General features: G+C 40.9%; 1 protein-coding gene across 5 annotated transcripts in view; it reads left to right on the forward strand.

Annotated features, from left to right (window-relative positions):
* dnmt3ab (DNA (cytosine-5-)-methyltransferase 3 alpha b) overlaps positions 1 to 17,586 on the forward strand; it is a 47,814-nt gene that overhangs the window by 18,080 nt on the left and 12,148 nt on the right. For 4 of the 5 annotated variants that reach the window (XM_008399114.2, XM_008399113.2, XM_008399115.2 and 1 more), the window contains 6 exons: positions 2,619 to 2,665; positions 4,688 to 4,834; positions 13,685 to 14,059; positions 15,684 to 15,842; positions 16,057 to 16,164; positions 17,356 to 17,512. In XM_008399114.2, the coding sequence (XP_008397336.1) occupies positions 2,619 to 2,665; positions 4,688 to 4,834; positions 13,685 to 14,059; positions 15,684 to 15,842; positions 16,057 to 16,164; positions 17,356 to 17,512 (993 nt within the window). The remainder of the gene's footprint in view (positions 1 to 2,618; positions 2,666 to 4,687; positions 4,835 to 13,684; positions 14,060 to 15,683; positions 15,843 to 16,056; positions 16,165 to 17,355; positions 17,513 to 17,586) is intronic. The other variant, XM_008399118.2, reaches the window with a different exon arrangement.

Here is a 17,586-nt window from a genome sequence, read left to right on the forward strand (position 1 = left end):
GCCAAAGCAGCAACTTCTATGTACAGTTTGTCAAATATGAGCTTTAAATACAACCCAACTTTAACTGTTAGTAAATGTTGACAGTGAGATCTAAACTTTAGGATAACGTCAGCTTAGCTTCCACTGCTTGACATGTGCCACAAACTGCGTTATCTTAGCTGCTGGAGGGGCTGGAAATCGCAATAACGGACAGTAAAGTGTTGGTACAGTTACGACTGGAGCGCAGAGAGCTTGGCAGAGGAAGCGGAGGCCTGGATCGATATTCAGCTAAACAGGGTTTGTGTTATCCATCTGGAGGGCACAGGAAGGATTTTAGCTCCGTCTGGAGCGTGCAACTGAGCTCCGGTAATGCTAAAGCTGGAACCCACTCAAGCTGGCAAGGTATACTCTCTCTGGGCATCGCGGGCCGGCTCCTCTCACAAACCCAGTGACCTTGGCAGTCTGCATGCCTCAACAATTAGTTATAGAGTCACTTATTCCTGAGGATCACAATGAAAGCAGTGGAGAGGGGGAGGCTGGAGATCCAGCCTCAACAATCTTGAGGAGGCTGCTAAGGACGGGACTCTAGGAAAACTTGCCATTAAGTGTTGTCCCCTCCCAATTCACCCCCCCCCCCCTCCCTTGGGGGCTCAAGTGCCAACACAGTGCTTTAGCGTCAACTGTTTACTCATTCTGTGCCATCTTGCTAATTTCAGAGCCAGCTGCTTCATAAGTCGTGTGTGTTGTGCAGCAGGGGTAATGCGGTATCAAAGAGCCTGGGGACTTTGAGAAGCACTGTGAAACTAATACCAGATATGTTGGCAGGCGCTTCTGTGATAAAGCTAAATTTGGCTTCCTCGTGTTGTCATCTGATTGTGAGACGGAGAAAAAAAAAAAAGTTCATTAATCACGACAGCCGCGCTAGTGTTTCGGTCATCATCACTCTCTGTTGAACTCCGTCAGCGCTTGGTTAGACACAGACAAACAATGCTTTTCAGGAATAAATAACACGCGCGTGTTGTTATTGCAGACATCTGAAATCATGGCCAAGTTGGAGGGAAGTCCAACTGGAGCGTTTACTGTGCTTGAGTCAGTTTTATTAGACTGCGGTTTGAGGGCCCCTCGGCACTGGGCTATTTTTGTCTGCTTTACTCGGCTGCTGAAGTTCTCACTTCAGGTTGTGCAACTTCCTCTGAGCGTGTATCTGCGCCCAGTTCTTCCGGTGCGTGGCGCCGATAACATCGCAAACCATCCTCTGCATCATTCATTCACCTGTGGATGAATGACGGTTGTTTGATCTGTTTATCGGTCAAACTTTACTCGAGCTGCACCGATTAAAATAATGATTAAAATCAATTTTAGCTGATTTCGATTGAACTTTTAGAACTATAAAATATAAAAACTGCATTTGATAGGTATTTTTTAAGCTTAGGGTTAGCAGTCTTCTTAGCGTTTACCATGGTTAACTCAGCATTACTGAAAAAGCAGTTTCTACGCTCTAGAGGAGTCTCTGTTCACTTTTGCTTCTGTTAAAGAACATATTTGTCATGAGATGCAAAACCTACATGAACCTTCAAGAAAATATTATTTTATACCTCCTAAAGAAAATTTATTGGGTTTTGTTGCTAAAAATCCTACATTTTATGCCTATTTCTAAGTTTTAGAAGAAATAAAAAATATTAAACTTTTTCAAAGAGAGAAATATTCATATGTATAAAAAATATGCATAATACCTAGCAGATTGTGAATGAAAATACATGAAAAATTAGCTAAAATTAGCTTTTTCTTAATTGTTTGTATTGAAAAACATTGCTCAGGTCAATGTCAGTTTCGGCTAAAGTTACCGTGATAAGTGACTGAAACCTATTTCTCACTATGACTGTGTTGAAGTTTCTCTAAATGTTTTATTTATTTATTTATTTATTTATTTATTGCTTGCTGTGGTATGTGTCGCACTGCCTGAACTGAAACTATAATTCTTTATTTCAGCTGGTGGAGGAAGTCTACCAGCATTATAACATCTGTTGAGTTTTTCAGTAGTGGGATTTTTTACAAGCAATTTCATGGAAAGACTTCCCAGAAACTTTACTCTGTCCTGATTCAGTTCAGGTTTTGAGATTGTCTAGGAGGGACATGTACACCCACCAAATCACAGATGTGAAACAATATGTTGTAGACTTTATGACTCAATGTCAACATCCTGGGCTAATAGCAGCTGGCTCTTGTGTTTCATGAAAAGAAAACATCGGGCCGGGTGATAAACTGTGGCCAAAGTAAACTTGGCCACTTTCTACACTCATCAGAACCTGGGCAGCGAATCCAGACCTTCATGACTCCACCGTTTCCTCATGTAGCACCTGAGAGCTCAAGCTCTTCTAGTCCAGTTTTTTCAGAACCACAGTTTGGATTTATACGACTCCCTCAGCCGCCAGCTGTCTAGGGTTTTATCGATTTAGCTTTATTTAGATCAAATGCTTTGTTGATGCAATAAAAATGAAAAGTGCGATTCATTAATGTGTCATGGCTTATCGATCAATAAAAAGCGATGAGTTTTGCACAAATTTAGGGGCTGTTAATGGGATTTTACTCTCTTCGGTGAATGATTCAGGTCATCCATTGTGTCACTGTCTTCTCTCTAGATGTGGAGCACAAGGAAGACGACGGGTATGACGCAATCAAGACCGAGGTAAGATTTCTGTGCTGTTGTGTCGAATAAGGGTTGAATCCTCGTTTTGTGAGGTCAGAGTTGTTTAAATGGTCTTTGGATGTTTCAACAAAACACGGTGCAGTTTTGTTTGACTGATTTTGCCACGAATACATAAAATACTTAACATTCTCGCAGAGTTGTGGACAAATGATTAGTGCCACTCTTACGTCTGTCTGTACACTATGTATAAGGCATAGAGTGGGAAAAAAAACGAAAACCGAACATAGAATTTAATTATGAATTATTCTTAAATTCTCCTGCAAAGTGTTCACATCCATTGCCGGTTGTTCTGGAAATTACTGACATGCAGGCACAAGGTCTAACTTGCCCAGCATCATATTGGTTTGTGTGGCTAAAGTATCAAACACCTGTTGCTAGTTGCTAACGCTAACATTAGCATCTTGTCGTGCACACAAACTCTTGAAACATGCACAACTCAGTAGAAAAAAACCAAACGTCTCTTTATTCTTTTGGTCGTTCACATCGCTCACATGTGACACGGTTTATTCTCATCAAAACATGACGTCTTCTAAAAATAACGTGCTCAAAAGTGAACGCAGTCTGTGTTATGTGTAAAAACGAGACCACGATCTATCATTTCAAAACTGTCTCCACTTATTTAAACGTGACATCATCTATAATTCAACTGAAAAGGAGAAAAAAAAAGACCACTGGGAGAAAAATAATTATAAAAAGCTGCAGCAACCTGCTTGTAAAATGTCTTCTGTTATTGTCCTGCTTTGTTGAAATTCCTTAATTCTGGCAAAGCCATTCCCAAGTGTTAATTCTCCTGTCATGAAGTCATTCTTTTGTTTGTTTGGATATATTATTCATTGTTAATTAGTTGGATGGAGAAGTGAGGCCAACCTAAACACCAACCATGTAGTTTAGATGAGCTCGGCTCTTTGGTTTCGGTTCGGTTTGGTCTGACAGAGCTCGGCTCACGTTGTCCAATCAAATCTTTATAGAGTTTATGTATCTGGAATCAGTTTTTTAATGTTTGCTAACAACCCTACGGTTTGAAGGCAATGTTGACTCGTTTCATATGAGTTAGATCAAACCTACTGACTCTGAACTCGATGAAGTCACAAATATGCTAACATACTAGTAACGCGGTTGGGTTCTTGACTTGAAATTATTTGACTCTGTACACCAAACAGAATGGATGTTGTGTCCCTTTTAGATTTTTATTTAGATTATCTAAAATTAGCTTCCTGTAAAACTCCAGTACTCTCAAAACTAACACACCACGCAGTCAGAATCACAACGAGGTACAACAAGTGCCTCCTGGAGAAAAATAAATATTTGCACATGCAAACCGCGAAGCTGGTCAAAAAGAGATAAACTGCAGCTTGGAAAAACCTGCGGCGGAAGAGTTTGGTACTTGTTAGTCGGAGAACGGTGGGGTGGTCCGACTTGTTTTGGTAATTTAGCATCCGTATAAACTTACACGCTCCTGGCAACTAGATATTCCAATTGGACTCAAGCCTCTACAACAAAGGACCAAATATGTTTCTTACTTAAAGATTTGTTTAGATTGGCTTTCCACTCTTGCGCTCTAATAAAAACAGCAGTCGGTACGGACAGGTTTTCAGAAAGAAATCAATAAAAAAAAATTTATGCACAGCACATTCATCAATGCTGTTTGCTTTTGACTGGAGATCGTCTGCACACGAAATCCAGAAACAGAAAATGGCTTCTTCTCTCTTTGAACTGATGAAAGAAATGGTACCTAATGGTGTATAGATTTGAAATATCAAATACACTTGGAAGCATCTCAGGAAAGCTTGTTCTGGTGTTTTTGAAGTAATTAGATGCTGTGACCTCCCTTTACAAAATTAACTAGCCAAATCACCAAACTGCCCATTTCAAACAGAAACGTCTCTCTCGTGAAACACGGCGACCGGCTAGATGCACAATTTTGCTAGGATTCTCAACGTCGACTCCAAAAAAAAAAACAAAAAACAAGTAGCTAATTTGTTTCTCTCGTACCTTAAACAGGGAGGTCGAGGCAGGCTACGAAGGGGAGTTGGTTGGGAGATCAGCCTTCGACAGAGGCCAATGCCCAGAATAACCTTCCAGGCTGGTGACCCTTATTACATTAGCAAGCGGACCAGGGAGGAGTTGATGGCCAAGTGGAAGATGGAGGTGAGTACCCTCGCTGTAAACCAGCCGCCGCTGACCGCAGGGTCAGAGGCAAGCGTTGACTCAAGCTAGGACCCCTGGCGAACCCATGACCAAGTGTATTTGGTGTGTCATTTGATATTTCATGAAGGTACCATTTATTTCAGTGAAATTTCCCCAGTTTGGCTTCTGCTTTTTATTGTTTTGTTCTTGTCTTTCGTACGAGCGGGGGGGGGGATTACATCCATCTGTGTGGGTCACATCTGGTTCATACTTCCCTGCTGAAAACATAAAATGTAGATTTACTCTGTTCCCCATGCTTTTGATGTCTCACTCCAGAGCCGAGTGAACGGTAATAAAGCTGATCCCAACATGCAATGTTTCTGTTTTTGCTGTTGTTGCTAGAGTCTGAGATGAGTTGAATTAAACCAAGTCGAGTTGAATAAATTGAGTTAAGTTGAATTAAAATGAGTTGAACTCAGTTCAGTCAGATCAGCTCTGTCTTCTCAAACACTGAATCTCTGGTTCTGGTTCTGCTGAAGATTTCTTCTTGTTAAAGTGAAGTTTTTCCTCCCCACTGTTGCTGCGTACATGCTCAGTATGAGGGATTGCTCCAAGTAAATGACTTGAAATCAGTTTGAATAATGAGCTAAAGTTGATACTGGACTTTAGTTACTGTTCTTGTAAAATACCTTTACCACTTTCACTTGTTTTTCTTTTGAATTGGCTAAATTTACGCAGAGTGATTTGAATTGGCACTATGCAAATAAACTTGAAATCAAGACTAACTGAGTCAGATTAGCCAGTCATCAGGACTGGTTATCATCATCGCTATTGTGTGGCTGAGTTTCATTATGCTGCCGCAGATATTTCCATCTTCATTGGCTCGTGCAGACAGGCTCGTCTGTTTTCAGTCATCGGCTTAAGAAAGCAAACAGAAATGTGTTTGTACATCAGACTGGAGCTGGAAACGGGGCAAAACAAGACTTTCTGGCGAAACGGCGCTTCTTTCATGAAATCATCAGACAAGTTATGACAAAAATGTAATTTTTAAAGCAACAGACCACATTTATGTGTTCGAATACAGCTCCTCAAAAAGCCTTCGGACATTTCTGCGTTTTGCTATCTTACAGCCACAACCCAAATGGATTATTACTGGAGTTTCATGCAGTAGAACATCAAAATGTAGCATTTATTTCTACAATGGAAGAAAGGTTCTCTTAACTTCTTCCTAATAAGAACATCAAAATTAACTATAGGAAAATAGAGCCCACTTCTGTGTAATTTAATCTCAGTTTAGATAAAGCTTTTATTGTGAAGGCCCCAGAGTGGTTTTAACATAATAAAATATAAATAGTTAGAGGAATACAAATACTTTTAAAAGGCACTATACATCTATAGTAACTGGTATTATTGCATTGTGTTGAATACATTTTGAGTTTCTTTCTCTTCATTACATGTAAAATCCCTGATCTGGTAATAAAGTTTAATTAATAACAGACTATTAGACGTTAATTTATTACCTTAAAATCCTAGTTGGAAGAAAATGTTATTAAATAACAAAGTGTCATTAGTGAGGCTTGCAGGATTCTCAAAGCAATAACTAGATTAAGAAAAACATTAAACATCGACACAAAATACGGCACAAAGTTCCAGTTACTTAAAAGATTGTTGATTAAAAGTCGTACGTAACTTTTAAATAAGTAAAAAGAAAGAAAATTGAGCGAGTGCTCTACTGTCGCACACAATAATTTATCCTAAATAATTTGTCCCTGTGGAAAACACAAATATAATTCCTGTATATGAGTTAAAGGAATCAGCTGAATATGTTCTTTCTTTTTTTTTGCCAGTAGTGATCAAAGTAGGTCAGAGGTCAAAGTGTCTCCAGGGAAAAAACATTGCCAAATTAGCAGGACGCGTCAGGCCCCTCAAACGAAACGCTCTAAAGTAAGAGTCAAGTGCATTTAAAGCGCTTTAAGGTGGATTTTCCTGAAAGCGAAGCACAGAGAGGCTTTGACTGCTACTACGCTTTTTTTTTTTTTTTTTTCCTTTATCTGGCCCTTTTTCAAACTTTTATGAGATTTGCATAAATGCGGCTTCGCTCTGCCATCAAAGTCCTCTTCTCCGCTGCGGGGGATCTTACTGTCGCGTACTCCTGCAGCACGGACAGCGTGGTGCTTTAGAGGGTTGCACTTTACTTTTTTACTTTTTTTTTTTTTTTACATGTGTTACAGTGAGAACTTCTCCTTCGCTCCCTTTTCATTTCCTTCCCTTTCCGCACCCCTCCCCCCGCAGCTACCGAAGTGAACTTTGTGCTGTGGATGTGAGGGTGAAGATGAGGTTTCTGCAAATACTCAGCCGTGCTGGCCCCCCAACATTTGCAAGTCGCGTCTAGCCAACCAGAACTGCCTTAGCAATCACCTGACCCTGAACTTCCCAGACAAAGAAATGTTCATGCCTTTTTTTTTTCTTTTTTTTTTTTTCCTCTTTCTTCTTCCACCCCAAGTGTGGGGGTGAACAAACCTAAGCCCCACACTGGATTATGAGGTTAGCATGCTGGCATGTATGGGTATGTGGACCTGCATTGTTTGTTTGGTGGCACATGGCGATGGTGTGTGTTTCTGAGCAGTCGGCTCGCACTGAGAATATGCTGACATAAGGTATTTCCGCGAGAGTTGTTGTGGACCATCTGTGCGGCATGGCTCAAAGGGAACCTGCCTCTTTAAATGAGGAAGGGAGCGCAGGCTTTTGGCCATGTTTGGGAAAAAAAGCTGCTGGCTTATAAAAAAGAAAAAGTTGCTCCTATGAGAAATATATGCTGAGAAAAATGTCAGAACGGCTCATTCTGGCACGTAGAAAGAGCTGGTAAGAGCAGGATTTTTGATGAAATCTAATTTTCAAAAGGACTATTTTTAGTGCCAGCATGACTTTTTAACTGGGACATGTTAGAGTTGTTTTGCTGCACTGATCAGAATGTGGCCGATTTTTGATTTTTGATGTCTGTAAAGATTTGACCTGAATGTGCTGATTGCTCTGTAACAAAAATGAAAAAGAAACAGAACGCTAATTTTTTTTCTCTCTCTAATGTTACTTCTGTAACACGCTTTTAATTATTTACAGTAGAAGCAGAGGTGATTTTACACCGAAAGAGAGGAAAAATAGACGGGAAGTGAGTTACCCCTGAAATGCGCCATCTTGGTAGGATACCGGTAAACTGCATTGAATAGGAGCAGCATTACCACCGACATTACCAACGTGTAAATTAGTTTTTTAAAGGTTTTTTCTGCTCTTTCGGAGAACCAATTCAGTTTGAAAATAGTTAACAAATCATGTGTGTTTACCAACAGCCATACTTTGAGGATGAGAATGAAACAAGGCTCGAGTTTCTCTTTTACTTGTTATGCGTGATGCCTGGTCACAAGCAGTTTGAATGTAAATTTAATGTACTGCTTATTAACGTTGTGTGATTGTAGCAGTAATTGCACGTGCTGTAGTACATCCAAAAATCTGAGTATAATTTAGATTTTCCTTGTTTTGTTCAAGGAGCACATGTTGCAGCAAGAAGAAATGCATATGCCACACTTTACAAACTACAGATTTTTCATAGTTTGAATTGAATTTCATACTTGCTGCAAATCGATCTGTGATGCAAGTCTGCAGGTTTGCCTACAAAATAAATTGCTTGCAGTAATGTGTTCAATACACTTTTAACTAACTTTTGGTTATTCTTAAAAATATCTTCACAGAAAGTTCGTGCCATATTACACAGCTAGCCAGCTGCTCTCTTTGACACTCGATGCTTAGTAGCAAAGTTTGCTCACCTTCGCGGGATGCAATGAGAACTTTACCTTTGTTTTTACACCCTTAAATCCAACCGTATTCAACCATTGCTGGTCTCTTACGTGTGATCAATGGAAGTGGAAAGCTGTTTCCGTACTATCAAGATGGCGACAGAGCACCCAGATGTAGGTCGTCACGTTGGAACTATTTATAGGGTTTTATCATTTGAAAACCGCCTATCTTGACAGAAAAGGAAAACAATTCTGCTTGTGTGCACTCACTACACAATGCAGACGTATTTGTTGTAATGTTTTCAGCCTTCCTGTTTTCTGCCAGAGGTTTTGCGCTCTCTCTCCGCCTGCGTAAAGCACAGTTTTAATAAAAAGACGTTCCTTTTTCAGTATCTGCTTACATCACTGCGCTTTCCTCTGACCTCACTGATACCTAAATGATCATTTTAAGTCGTCCTTCCTCAGTAATGACTTGAAAAACAAAGAGTGTTTTCAGCATTACCTCATTGTATTTAGGTACTGATTGGATAACCAGTGGATGTTTTGATTTTCTGACCTGCTTGCTTCAAGTCAGGGACTATCAAACAGAAAATCAGGAGCCTTTTTATCGTTAGTTCTCACTTTGCCAGGAAGAGGAGTTGAGGTCTTTTAACTACAGGCATATCTCGGTGTGTGAGCCATCAAACAGTTACCAGTCCTCGCCGGGTATTTCCTGCTCGCTGTGCATGAGAAACTGCAGAGGTCGAAAGCTTCGTGTTGTTTTAAAGTCTCAGTGGTTGGTTGAGGAAAAAATGCAAACCGAAAGCTAAATTTACTCCTCTTTTTTTTAAATCTTTCGTTACAATCCTACTGTACATGTTATGTCTTCGACCTTAGTTTAAGTTTGTGAAAAATATTAATGCATTTATGTGATAGTCGTTTTACTTGCAGACAAGACTATTTGTATCCTAGCAACCGCTCCTGTGAGTCTCCGACTCCTTAAGATTTAAAGTTTCCCTTATAAAGTTAACAGCCTAATTAAACAACTGATGTTTAGCCGTTTACTGTAACCGTGGCGCTAATGTCAGCGTTACAGCTCACATTATACACATTATAGGTGCTAAGTATTATTTCCACCTATACGTTGAGACCGGTGTGTGTGTGCGTGTGTGCGTGTGTGTGTGTGTGTGTGTGTGTGTGTGTTTGTGTGTTTGTGTGTGTGTGTGTGTGTGCGTGTGTGTGTGTGTGTGTGTGTGTGTGTGTGTGTTGTGGGTGTTTTCTGCCTCCCATTGCACTCCATCACCCTTTGAACCCTCGGGGTATCATGCTGCACGGCTTCTGAGTCAGATGATCCGCCGTTGTGCAACCAACATGTCTCTACACCCTGCCGGAGACCTGCAACATGCACGGCTCCTGTTCAAAACAAAAGCCCCGTAATCGCAGTCCTCCGTATCAAACTTTTGCTTTTTAACGAGGAAGTCGTGCCAGTTTCTTCGACCCCCGGTTTGCTTTCTTTGTGTTTGCTGCAGCGCTGCGGCCTGCACATGTGCTGCTCGTCTCCGGCGCCATTCTGACAGGAGGCGTAAAGCGCTGGTGTTTCTGAGGTGTCGTGACAGGCAGGCATGTGTAAATGATAAAGACCGCATTGTGTTATCTCCTCTACCTCCTTTTCTATTTGCCCCCCCTTTTAGACTCGGAGGGCCTGTCTCGCTCATAAAGCGGCACACACACTGTGAGGCCCTCAAAAGGGGGCATTTACCGCTGAGAAGAAGTCCAGAGACAAATATCTGCTTCTTATAGCCACTATACTTTGTGTTCTTCCCTCAAAATTGTGGGCTCAGTGTCACTAACTAGGTTTCCATGCAAAACTTTGCCGATGTTCCACTGACCGCAACTTCGCAATTGCGGTGTTCTCGTTAAATAAGGAACGCAATTAAAGTCACATGTGAACAATGAGTGTGCTCATTGGATAAATCGTTAAAAAAACATGCAGCGACATCATCCTCATCCAGGGTTTTTTCCATTAGTAGTGTTACCTGGTTTTTGACCACATGACTCGTGTGACTTGAAAGAAGTGTTTCCATTGCAGTTTTTGTGAAATACAAAGCCAAAAAAAAAAATCCACCTAATTAGCTACACTTTCCAAGTGGACATTTTAGCCATATATCAGCTTAATGGAAACACAGCGACTTTGAAAAAACTCTCATTTTTCACTACGATGAGGAGTTTTGTTTTTTGTGGGGGTTTTTCCGGCCGTATAAAGAAGTTTTATTTCGTAAAACTGCAATGGAAACACGTTTTTCACGTCACACAAATCACATGATCAACAACTGGATGTTGCCACTGGCGCAAACCACGAAGAAGACGACGACAGGAAGTAGCAGGAGGATCATTATAATGACTTATCGAATGAAAAAAATAAAACTTATTCATGTGTGATTTTAATTGCGTTTTTCATTTCAGTACAGCAATAGGGAAATTGTGAGTTTTTTTACATTAGCAGAATGTTGACAAAGTTTCAAATAGAAGCACAAAAAGCTTTTCATCAAAAAACTTTTTGAAATTTCCGTGGTTCCATTTGGCAAACTTGATTTTCGTCACTAAAATTGGGGTAATTGTAAAGTTAGTGGAAACAGATCTAGTTTCTAATGGACTTTGGGGAGAAGAAATCTCAGAGAGAGAGAAACAGAGAGAGAGAGCGAGAGCGTTATGCTAAGTGAACTAAAAAAAAAATCACCAGCATCAACAATTTGCCAGGAATGATTGCAGATTCTGCTTCTGATTTTTTTTTCTTCCAAGCTAGCTGCCATGTGTTTTTTTTTTTTTTTTTTACTTTTTAACCACCTGGAACTACAGATCCGAGCAGCGACTCAGGAGTCAAGAGGCCTATCGCGTACGGTCGAGGGCTTTGAACCTCTCACCCGGCGCTGCAGCACAGATATTTATAAACCGCAGCTGAGCTTCTTGATTGAAGAGCACATGTTTCTACTCTTCTGAGGCAAACCCCTCCCCACTCACCCAAGGCACCCTGTCTTCTTAAAGGCACTATTGTTTACGAGTCACACTGGGGAAGAAGACGAGAAGCGGATCCCAGTGTACTCTTTCTCTCTCTCTCTCTCTCTCTCTCTCGTGGCACCTCTGGAGATTGATACCATGTGAATCCTGAGAAACTGAAAAACTCTGGAGGGAAATAAGCACAGCTGTGCCGCGGCGCTCTCGCATGAAGCGTATAGTGTGATCAGCACGTGTTGACATATGCGGATTTGCGCGCACGTAGAGGAAATGGAGACGGCGAGCAGAAAGTGGACATGCCTGTCCGTTTGAATCCAGCGCCACGTTTGTTCGAGAAAGAGACATCAGAACGGGCGCAGCTGTCGAGGATTTGCTGCCAGAGGCTTTCGTCTCGCCTCCGCCTTGTCCTTCTCTGATTGACCCACCGATTCAGTGTCACAGACTCCCAGCTCCGTTCCGGGACGCCATACGGCCTCTGCATACGCTGCTTTTGTTAATGTCTCTACCAGCTCGAAACATCTGGTGGTCGCTATATAGCTCAACCTTAGTCAGACTGGATGGAGAGCAACTGTGAAGATCCATTTTCAAGTCTTTCCAGAGATCCGCAGCTCAATTTAGGTGAAAGGTGAAAGTCTTTCCTCGGTCTCAGGTGTTTTGCAGTTTTGAACAGATTTATTTCCATTTAGCTCGATCCAAACCGAGTACAAGATGTTCAGGTTGATGTGCCAACATGGCAAAAACACAAAAAGTAACCAAGCATTTATTTGTCTAGTTTCTGGTGCAAATATCTTAGTTACCCTGAAGTAAGACTACACTAACTTATAAGCAACTTTTTAGAGTTTGTTTAAAGTCAGAAACTAATTCATATTGAACTTATAATAATTTTTTTTGCATAAGTGAAAAAATTAAATATACCAATGGAACTAGTACTTTTTTTTAGGAATAATTTACTTAAATGGAGCTACAACTTGCTGAAAGTTGCTTTTAAGTTAGTTCATTCATATATAATTATACTAATTTGCACTAAAAACCAGACAAAAAACTTACTTGGTAAGATTTTGTGTGTTCTGGGGGTAAACCAAATTTGGCTTGTCAAAGCAAATAACACCAGATCTGTCGATCCTGTGACCAAAGTTAGTCTCCCACCTGATCTGTGAATCTCTGCAGCCCCTCCAGAGTTACAATGAGCCTCTTGGCCATTTCTCTGAGTGTGTTAGTAGGGGTGTACCAATAAATCGGCCCTGATTTCCTTCATTTTTTTAAAATCGGTGCTCTTTTCTACCTCAGCAAAAGTCTGAAAATCAGCCACTGTCGTCTTTTTGCTCTACCAGATGGGAGGTTTGACTCACAGGACATGTCTGCACATTTCCAGTTAACAATAGTCACCCCACTGTTACTACATTTCAGATGACAAAAAAAATAAATATCGGTATCGGCCAAAATCAGAATCGTCAGGTCAGGCTTTTTAATCGGTGCACCCCTGTCTATGGACCTGGTCTTGTCAGGTTTGGCGCTCTTTGCTTTTTTTTAACCAGTGCTGTGTGAAGATGTCCAATGTCTGGTGCTTTAAACTCCCCCCACCGCGGATGCATCCCAGGCCCGGTTGACGTGTTCTCTGGTCTTCATTTGAGCTCTAACGTTCCTGAACAATACTCCGTGACCTTTGCAGAACAGATGCTTTTATAAAAGCCACACTTAAAAGCCATATGACCTTTTTTTTCCCCCCTTCCACTTCACAATTATGCACTATATCCACTGCGCTCCCCTAAAATTTTTATTGGCCTGGTCTGGTCACCCCTATGAATTTTTTTTTTCTTTTCCTGCGGGCGCCACTGACTGCATTGTGTTGGGGCTATTACATAAGATCCCATTAAAGTGAAAAAAAAAGTGGAAGTAGTTCAAAGGGTATGAATACTTTTACAAGGCACAGTAAGATCCCGTTTACAAGGTTCTTTCAGACTCCGGCTCGGCATCGGCTTTGCCGTGAGGAGGTCCGTTGCTCGTGTTGCGCTGCCAAGTTCAATAGCTGCGCTGGTTTTACCCAAAACTCCTCTGTTGTTTTCTTATTTGTTTTTTTTGTTTTTTTTTATAGGCAGAGAAAAGAGCCAAGCTAATGTCAGAGATCAACATAATGAAGGACCTGGAGAAGACCGACGCAGAGAGCCGGACAGAGGAGCTCCCAATAATCAAACACCTGCAGCCTTCAAAGCAACAACCTCAGCCTCAGCCGCACAGCCAGCCTCAGCCGCAGCCTCAGTATCAGCAGCAATCACAGCCGTCTCTGCCGCAGCAGCAGCTGCAGCAGCTGCAGCAGCAGCTGCAGCAACACAAGCAGCCACCTCAACAGCAGCAGCAGCAACCTACTGACCCGGCTTCTCCCACCGTGGCCACCACCCCGGAGCCTGTCGCCATCGGAGGAGAGGAAAAAACTTCACAAAAGTCTTCAGACACCGAGCCCGAGTATGAGGTAACGCTCTGCAGAAGCACGACTTCGCTCCGCTTGTTCATTTTTTGGTAAGCTGTAGCGTGTAAGGGCTTCTGTCTTAGGGGTGAATGTGAGTTTAGAATCTCTTTGTCTTGTCAGAGCAGCTGCATATTTCAGATGGGATGTCTTAAAAGTTCACTCATACACACAATAATGCGCGATGGGGAGCAAGCAGCACATAAAACGTAAAACGCTCCTTGTGCTTTACACCAGCATCAATCTATTACTTATTCCATTTTTGACCTCGTTACAGTTTTAACTCGACAACTAATGTTTGAAATGTGGATTCATAATATTATTTAAAAAATCTCAGACTCTGAATATCGGGGAGAAAATGCCTGTTTGTGCTTCTAATGGGGTAAATACTGAACTTGAGCAATTTCCAAAACAATAAAAAGCAAGCTACCACTTTTCTGCACACACAGTTTAATTTGAGTACATTAGAATATAACTGCATCTAATTCCTCAAATGCAGAAATGCAGTGTTATGGACATGTTATAGACAGAATAGTCATCACTGGGCCTGTCACAATAAACCAACCAGTCACATGATCAATTAAAACCAGTTGAATCATTTTCATTTGCTTGAAACCGGATGATGAAAGTCTTCAATCAGGTGTTTTGGTCTTTAACTATCCCTTTTTTTGAAGGACAGCTTTGTTTACAAAGACTTCATAATTCATTTTATGTGTTTTTTCTGTTGTTTATTTGGATATTTAAAGTTCCAGTGTTAAATGTTCACTAAAATTTAAACTTTATTGATCTTTGAGAATGTGCTCTTGCATTATTAGGCAACAATATTATCGTTTATCGCAATGACTTCTGGGACGATTTATCGGCCGCTAAAATTTGTGATTGCGACAGATCTAGTCATTACTGACTTGGTGTGGAGATGAGATTTTTCATCAGAACCACAGGAGTTTCTTTCATTACCTCCCAAAAAGCATTTAGTGTGTTTTAAAAAAAAAAGGTGAGAATAAGTCTGAACATGAAAGTTTTAAAGCATGTACAAAATATGCATGTAGTGGAAACATATAATGTGGTATTTCTAAAAGAGATTGGGTTGAGCCGTCCCGTTACCACGTTTCTTTTGGTCTTTGTTTGGGCCCTAAACAAACTCAGCTCCAGTAACCCGATTCGTCGGAATGAATGGAGGCACAAAATACAAAACCTCCCTTAACAAGCTGTGACGTGTCTTTAAAATACTTTGATTTTAGCTCCGGTCTATATGATTTCTGAGCACATTTACAAACACTAAACCCACCTGCGTGTGTGTGACACCTGTGTTTACTCACCACAGAGGCTTTAACCAATCACACTCCTCTCTCAACGCTTCACATCTACAACGTATAAAATCTAAACTATGCACAGCCTTAAGACATGTGTTGGAGTGTTCTGGATAACCAGCTCTCAAAATGCATAGTTTCTCTGTGTTCTTAGGTATTTTGGTTAAGATTGTTTCTCTTTCTTTTTTATGCAACAGATAATAATTCCCCCCCCGACCCCCACCCCAAAAAAAGTAGAAAATAAGCTGTTTGGAAACGCTGTGTAACTTTGCTCAGAAGTTCATACGGAGTGGATGATTTGTGTCGTCTCCTGGCTGCAGGACGGCCGTGGTTTTGGCATCGGCGAGCTGGTTTGGGGGAAGCTGCGAGGATTTTCTTGGTGGCCGGGCCGCATCGTGTCCTGGTGTATGACGGGCCGGAGCAGAGCCGCCGAGGGAACCAGATGGGTCATGTGGTTTGGAGACGGAAAATTCTCAGTGGTGAGTGTTCGGGGCCAACACTAATATTTTTGTCAGGTGATTTTTCTTTTGGCTTTTTCAAGCAAAACACAGTCTTCTGTTTTAGTGATAACCACAAAAGGGTTTTTTTTCCCATGTATTTATTCGTGCATCTGGTTGCTCTATTGAAATGTAATATTCAGACAATTTGTAAACTTGCAGCGTCAAAACATTAATTTTTTGTGTATTTTTACAGGTATGTGTAGAGAAACTTCTGCCTTTAAGTTCATTTAATAATGCCTTTCACCAACCAACTTACAACAAACAGCCCATGTACAAGAAAGCAATCTACGAAGTGTTACAGGTGAGAGCTCCTGCCTTGTGTTTTGATGCTTCACTTAGGGCTGGACAATATGGCAAAACAATGTATCACATTATAAACTTCTCATACTGGTTGATATAAATAATTATTAATTAATTTTTTGTTTTAAATGTCTGAAATACAGCCAATCTACAGAGATTACCTTTCCTGTTTTATCCAAAAATTTCGCTCCACGTTGTCATTTTTTTATTTTTAAGCTGTACAGGCTTGGTGTTGCTCAAGTTACGCAACAGGTTGTTGCTAGGTAACCAAAGAGTGAACAAGTTAGTTGATGCCATCAGCCTTTTTTAGCTAGCCATGAGAGATCGAGTTTTGGATTTCAGTGAAATTGTTTATCACAGGTGTTATCTAGTGATATTGATTATTTGTCTATCGCAATATATATTGTTATTGATTTATTCTCCAGTACTTGTTTCACTCTATCATATTGTTGGTATATTTTAGATTCACCAACCAGAGTTTCCTGTATCCATTTTTTTTACCAATAATAAAGAAGATCTAAGGATAGCATTTAACATCTTTTCCTAGCCTTCTTACTCTGAATGTTATTTATATTAGACGGTGATGCTATCTGTACAATAGCAGTTACTGTAAATATTCTACATTTACTAAATTGAATCTAAGTTCAAATGAGTAGAAAACTGGTCCTCCTTAGCATCTAGAAAGATTAGCGTTAGCTAAGGTTAGCCATGCTAATGGAGAGTACTCTCTTAAACATCCAGGATTGTTAATGCTAATAAAAATTCGCCACTTCTTGGGGTGCTGTGGTGGTGCAGGGGCAAAGCACAACCCACATATTGAGGCCCTGGTCCTCATGCTGGTGGTCACAGGTTTAATTCCCAGCCTGGTGACATTTGCCACATGTCTTCCCTCTCTCTCATTACCTTCCTTCCTGTCAAACTACTTTCAAATAAAGGCCACTAGAGCCAACAAAACCTTTAAAAAAAATCATCACCTCTTTCTTTCCAGACAATAAATGACTTATTTTAACCAATGATATGTTGGTTTTAAAATGATATGAAGCTTCTATACATCTTGCTATCCACAGCTTACTCTATTAGCCAACACTTTTAAGCCAGAAGCATCCTGTGTGCCTCTTAATTTACAGGTCCTCTCAGTTTGTTTTTCCTTTGCCGATGAAGCTGGATTAAAATATTTTCCACATGTGTGCAGGTGGCTAGTAGCCGGACAGGAAAAGCCTTCATAGCCTGCCCCGACAGCGACGAAAGTGAAACCTCGAAATCAGTGGACATGTTAAACAAGGAGATGATTGAGTGGGCAATGACCGGGTTTCAGCCCACTGGACCTAAGGGCTTAGAGCCACCTGAAGGTAAGAACCTTTGACCTTGTGGGAGCGGGAGACGGTCGAACTCACTCGAAATCACTTCTATAATTTCCACTTTG

The sequence above is a fragment of the Poecilia reticulata genome, linkage group LG22 (assembly GCF_000633615.1).
Source record: "Poecilia reticulata strain Guanapo linkage group LG22, Guppy_female_1.0+MT, whole genome shotgun sequence".
Taxonomy (NCBI): Eukaryota; Metazoa; Chordata; class Actinopteri; order Cyprinodontiformes; family Poeciliidae; genus Poecilia; species Poecilia reticulata.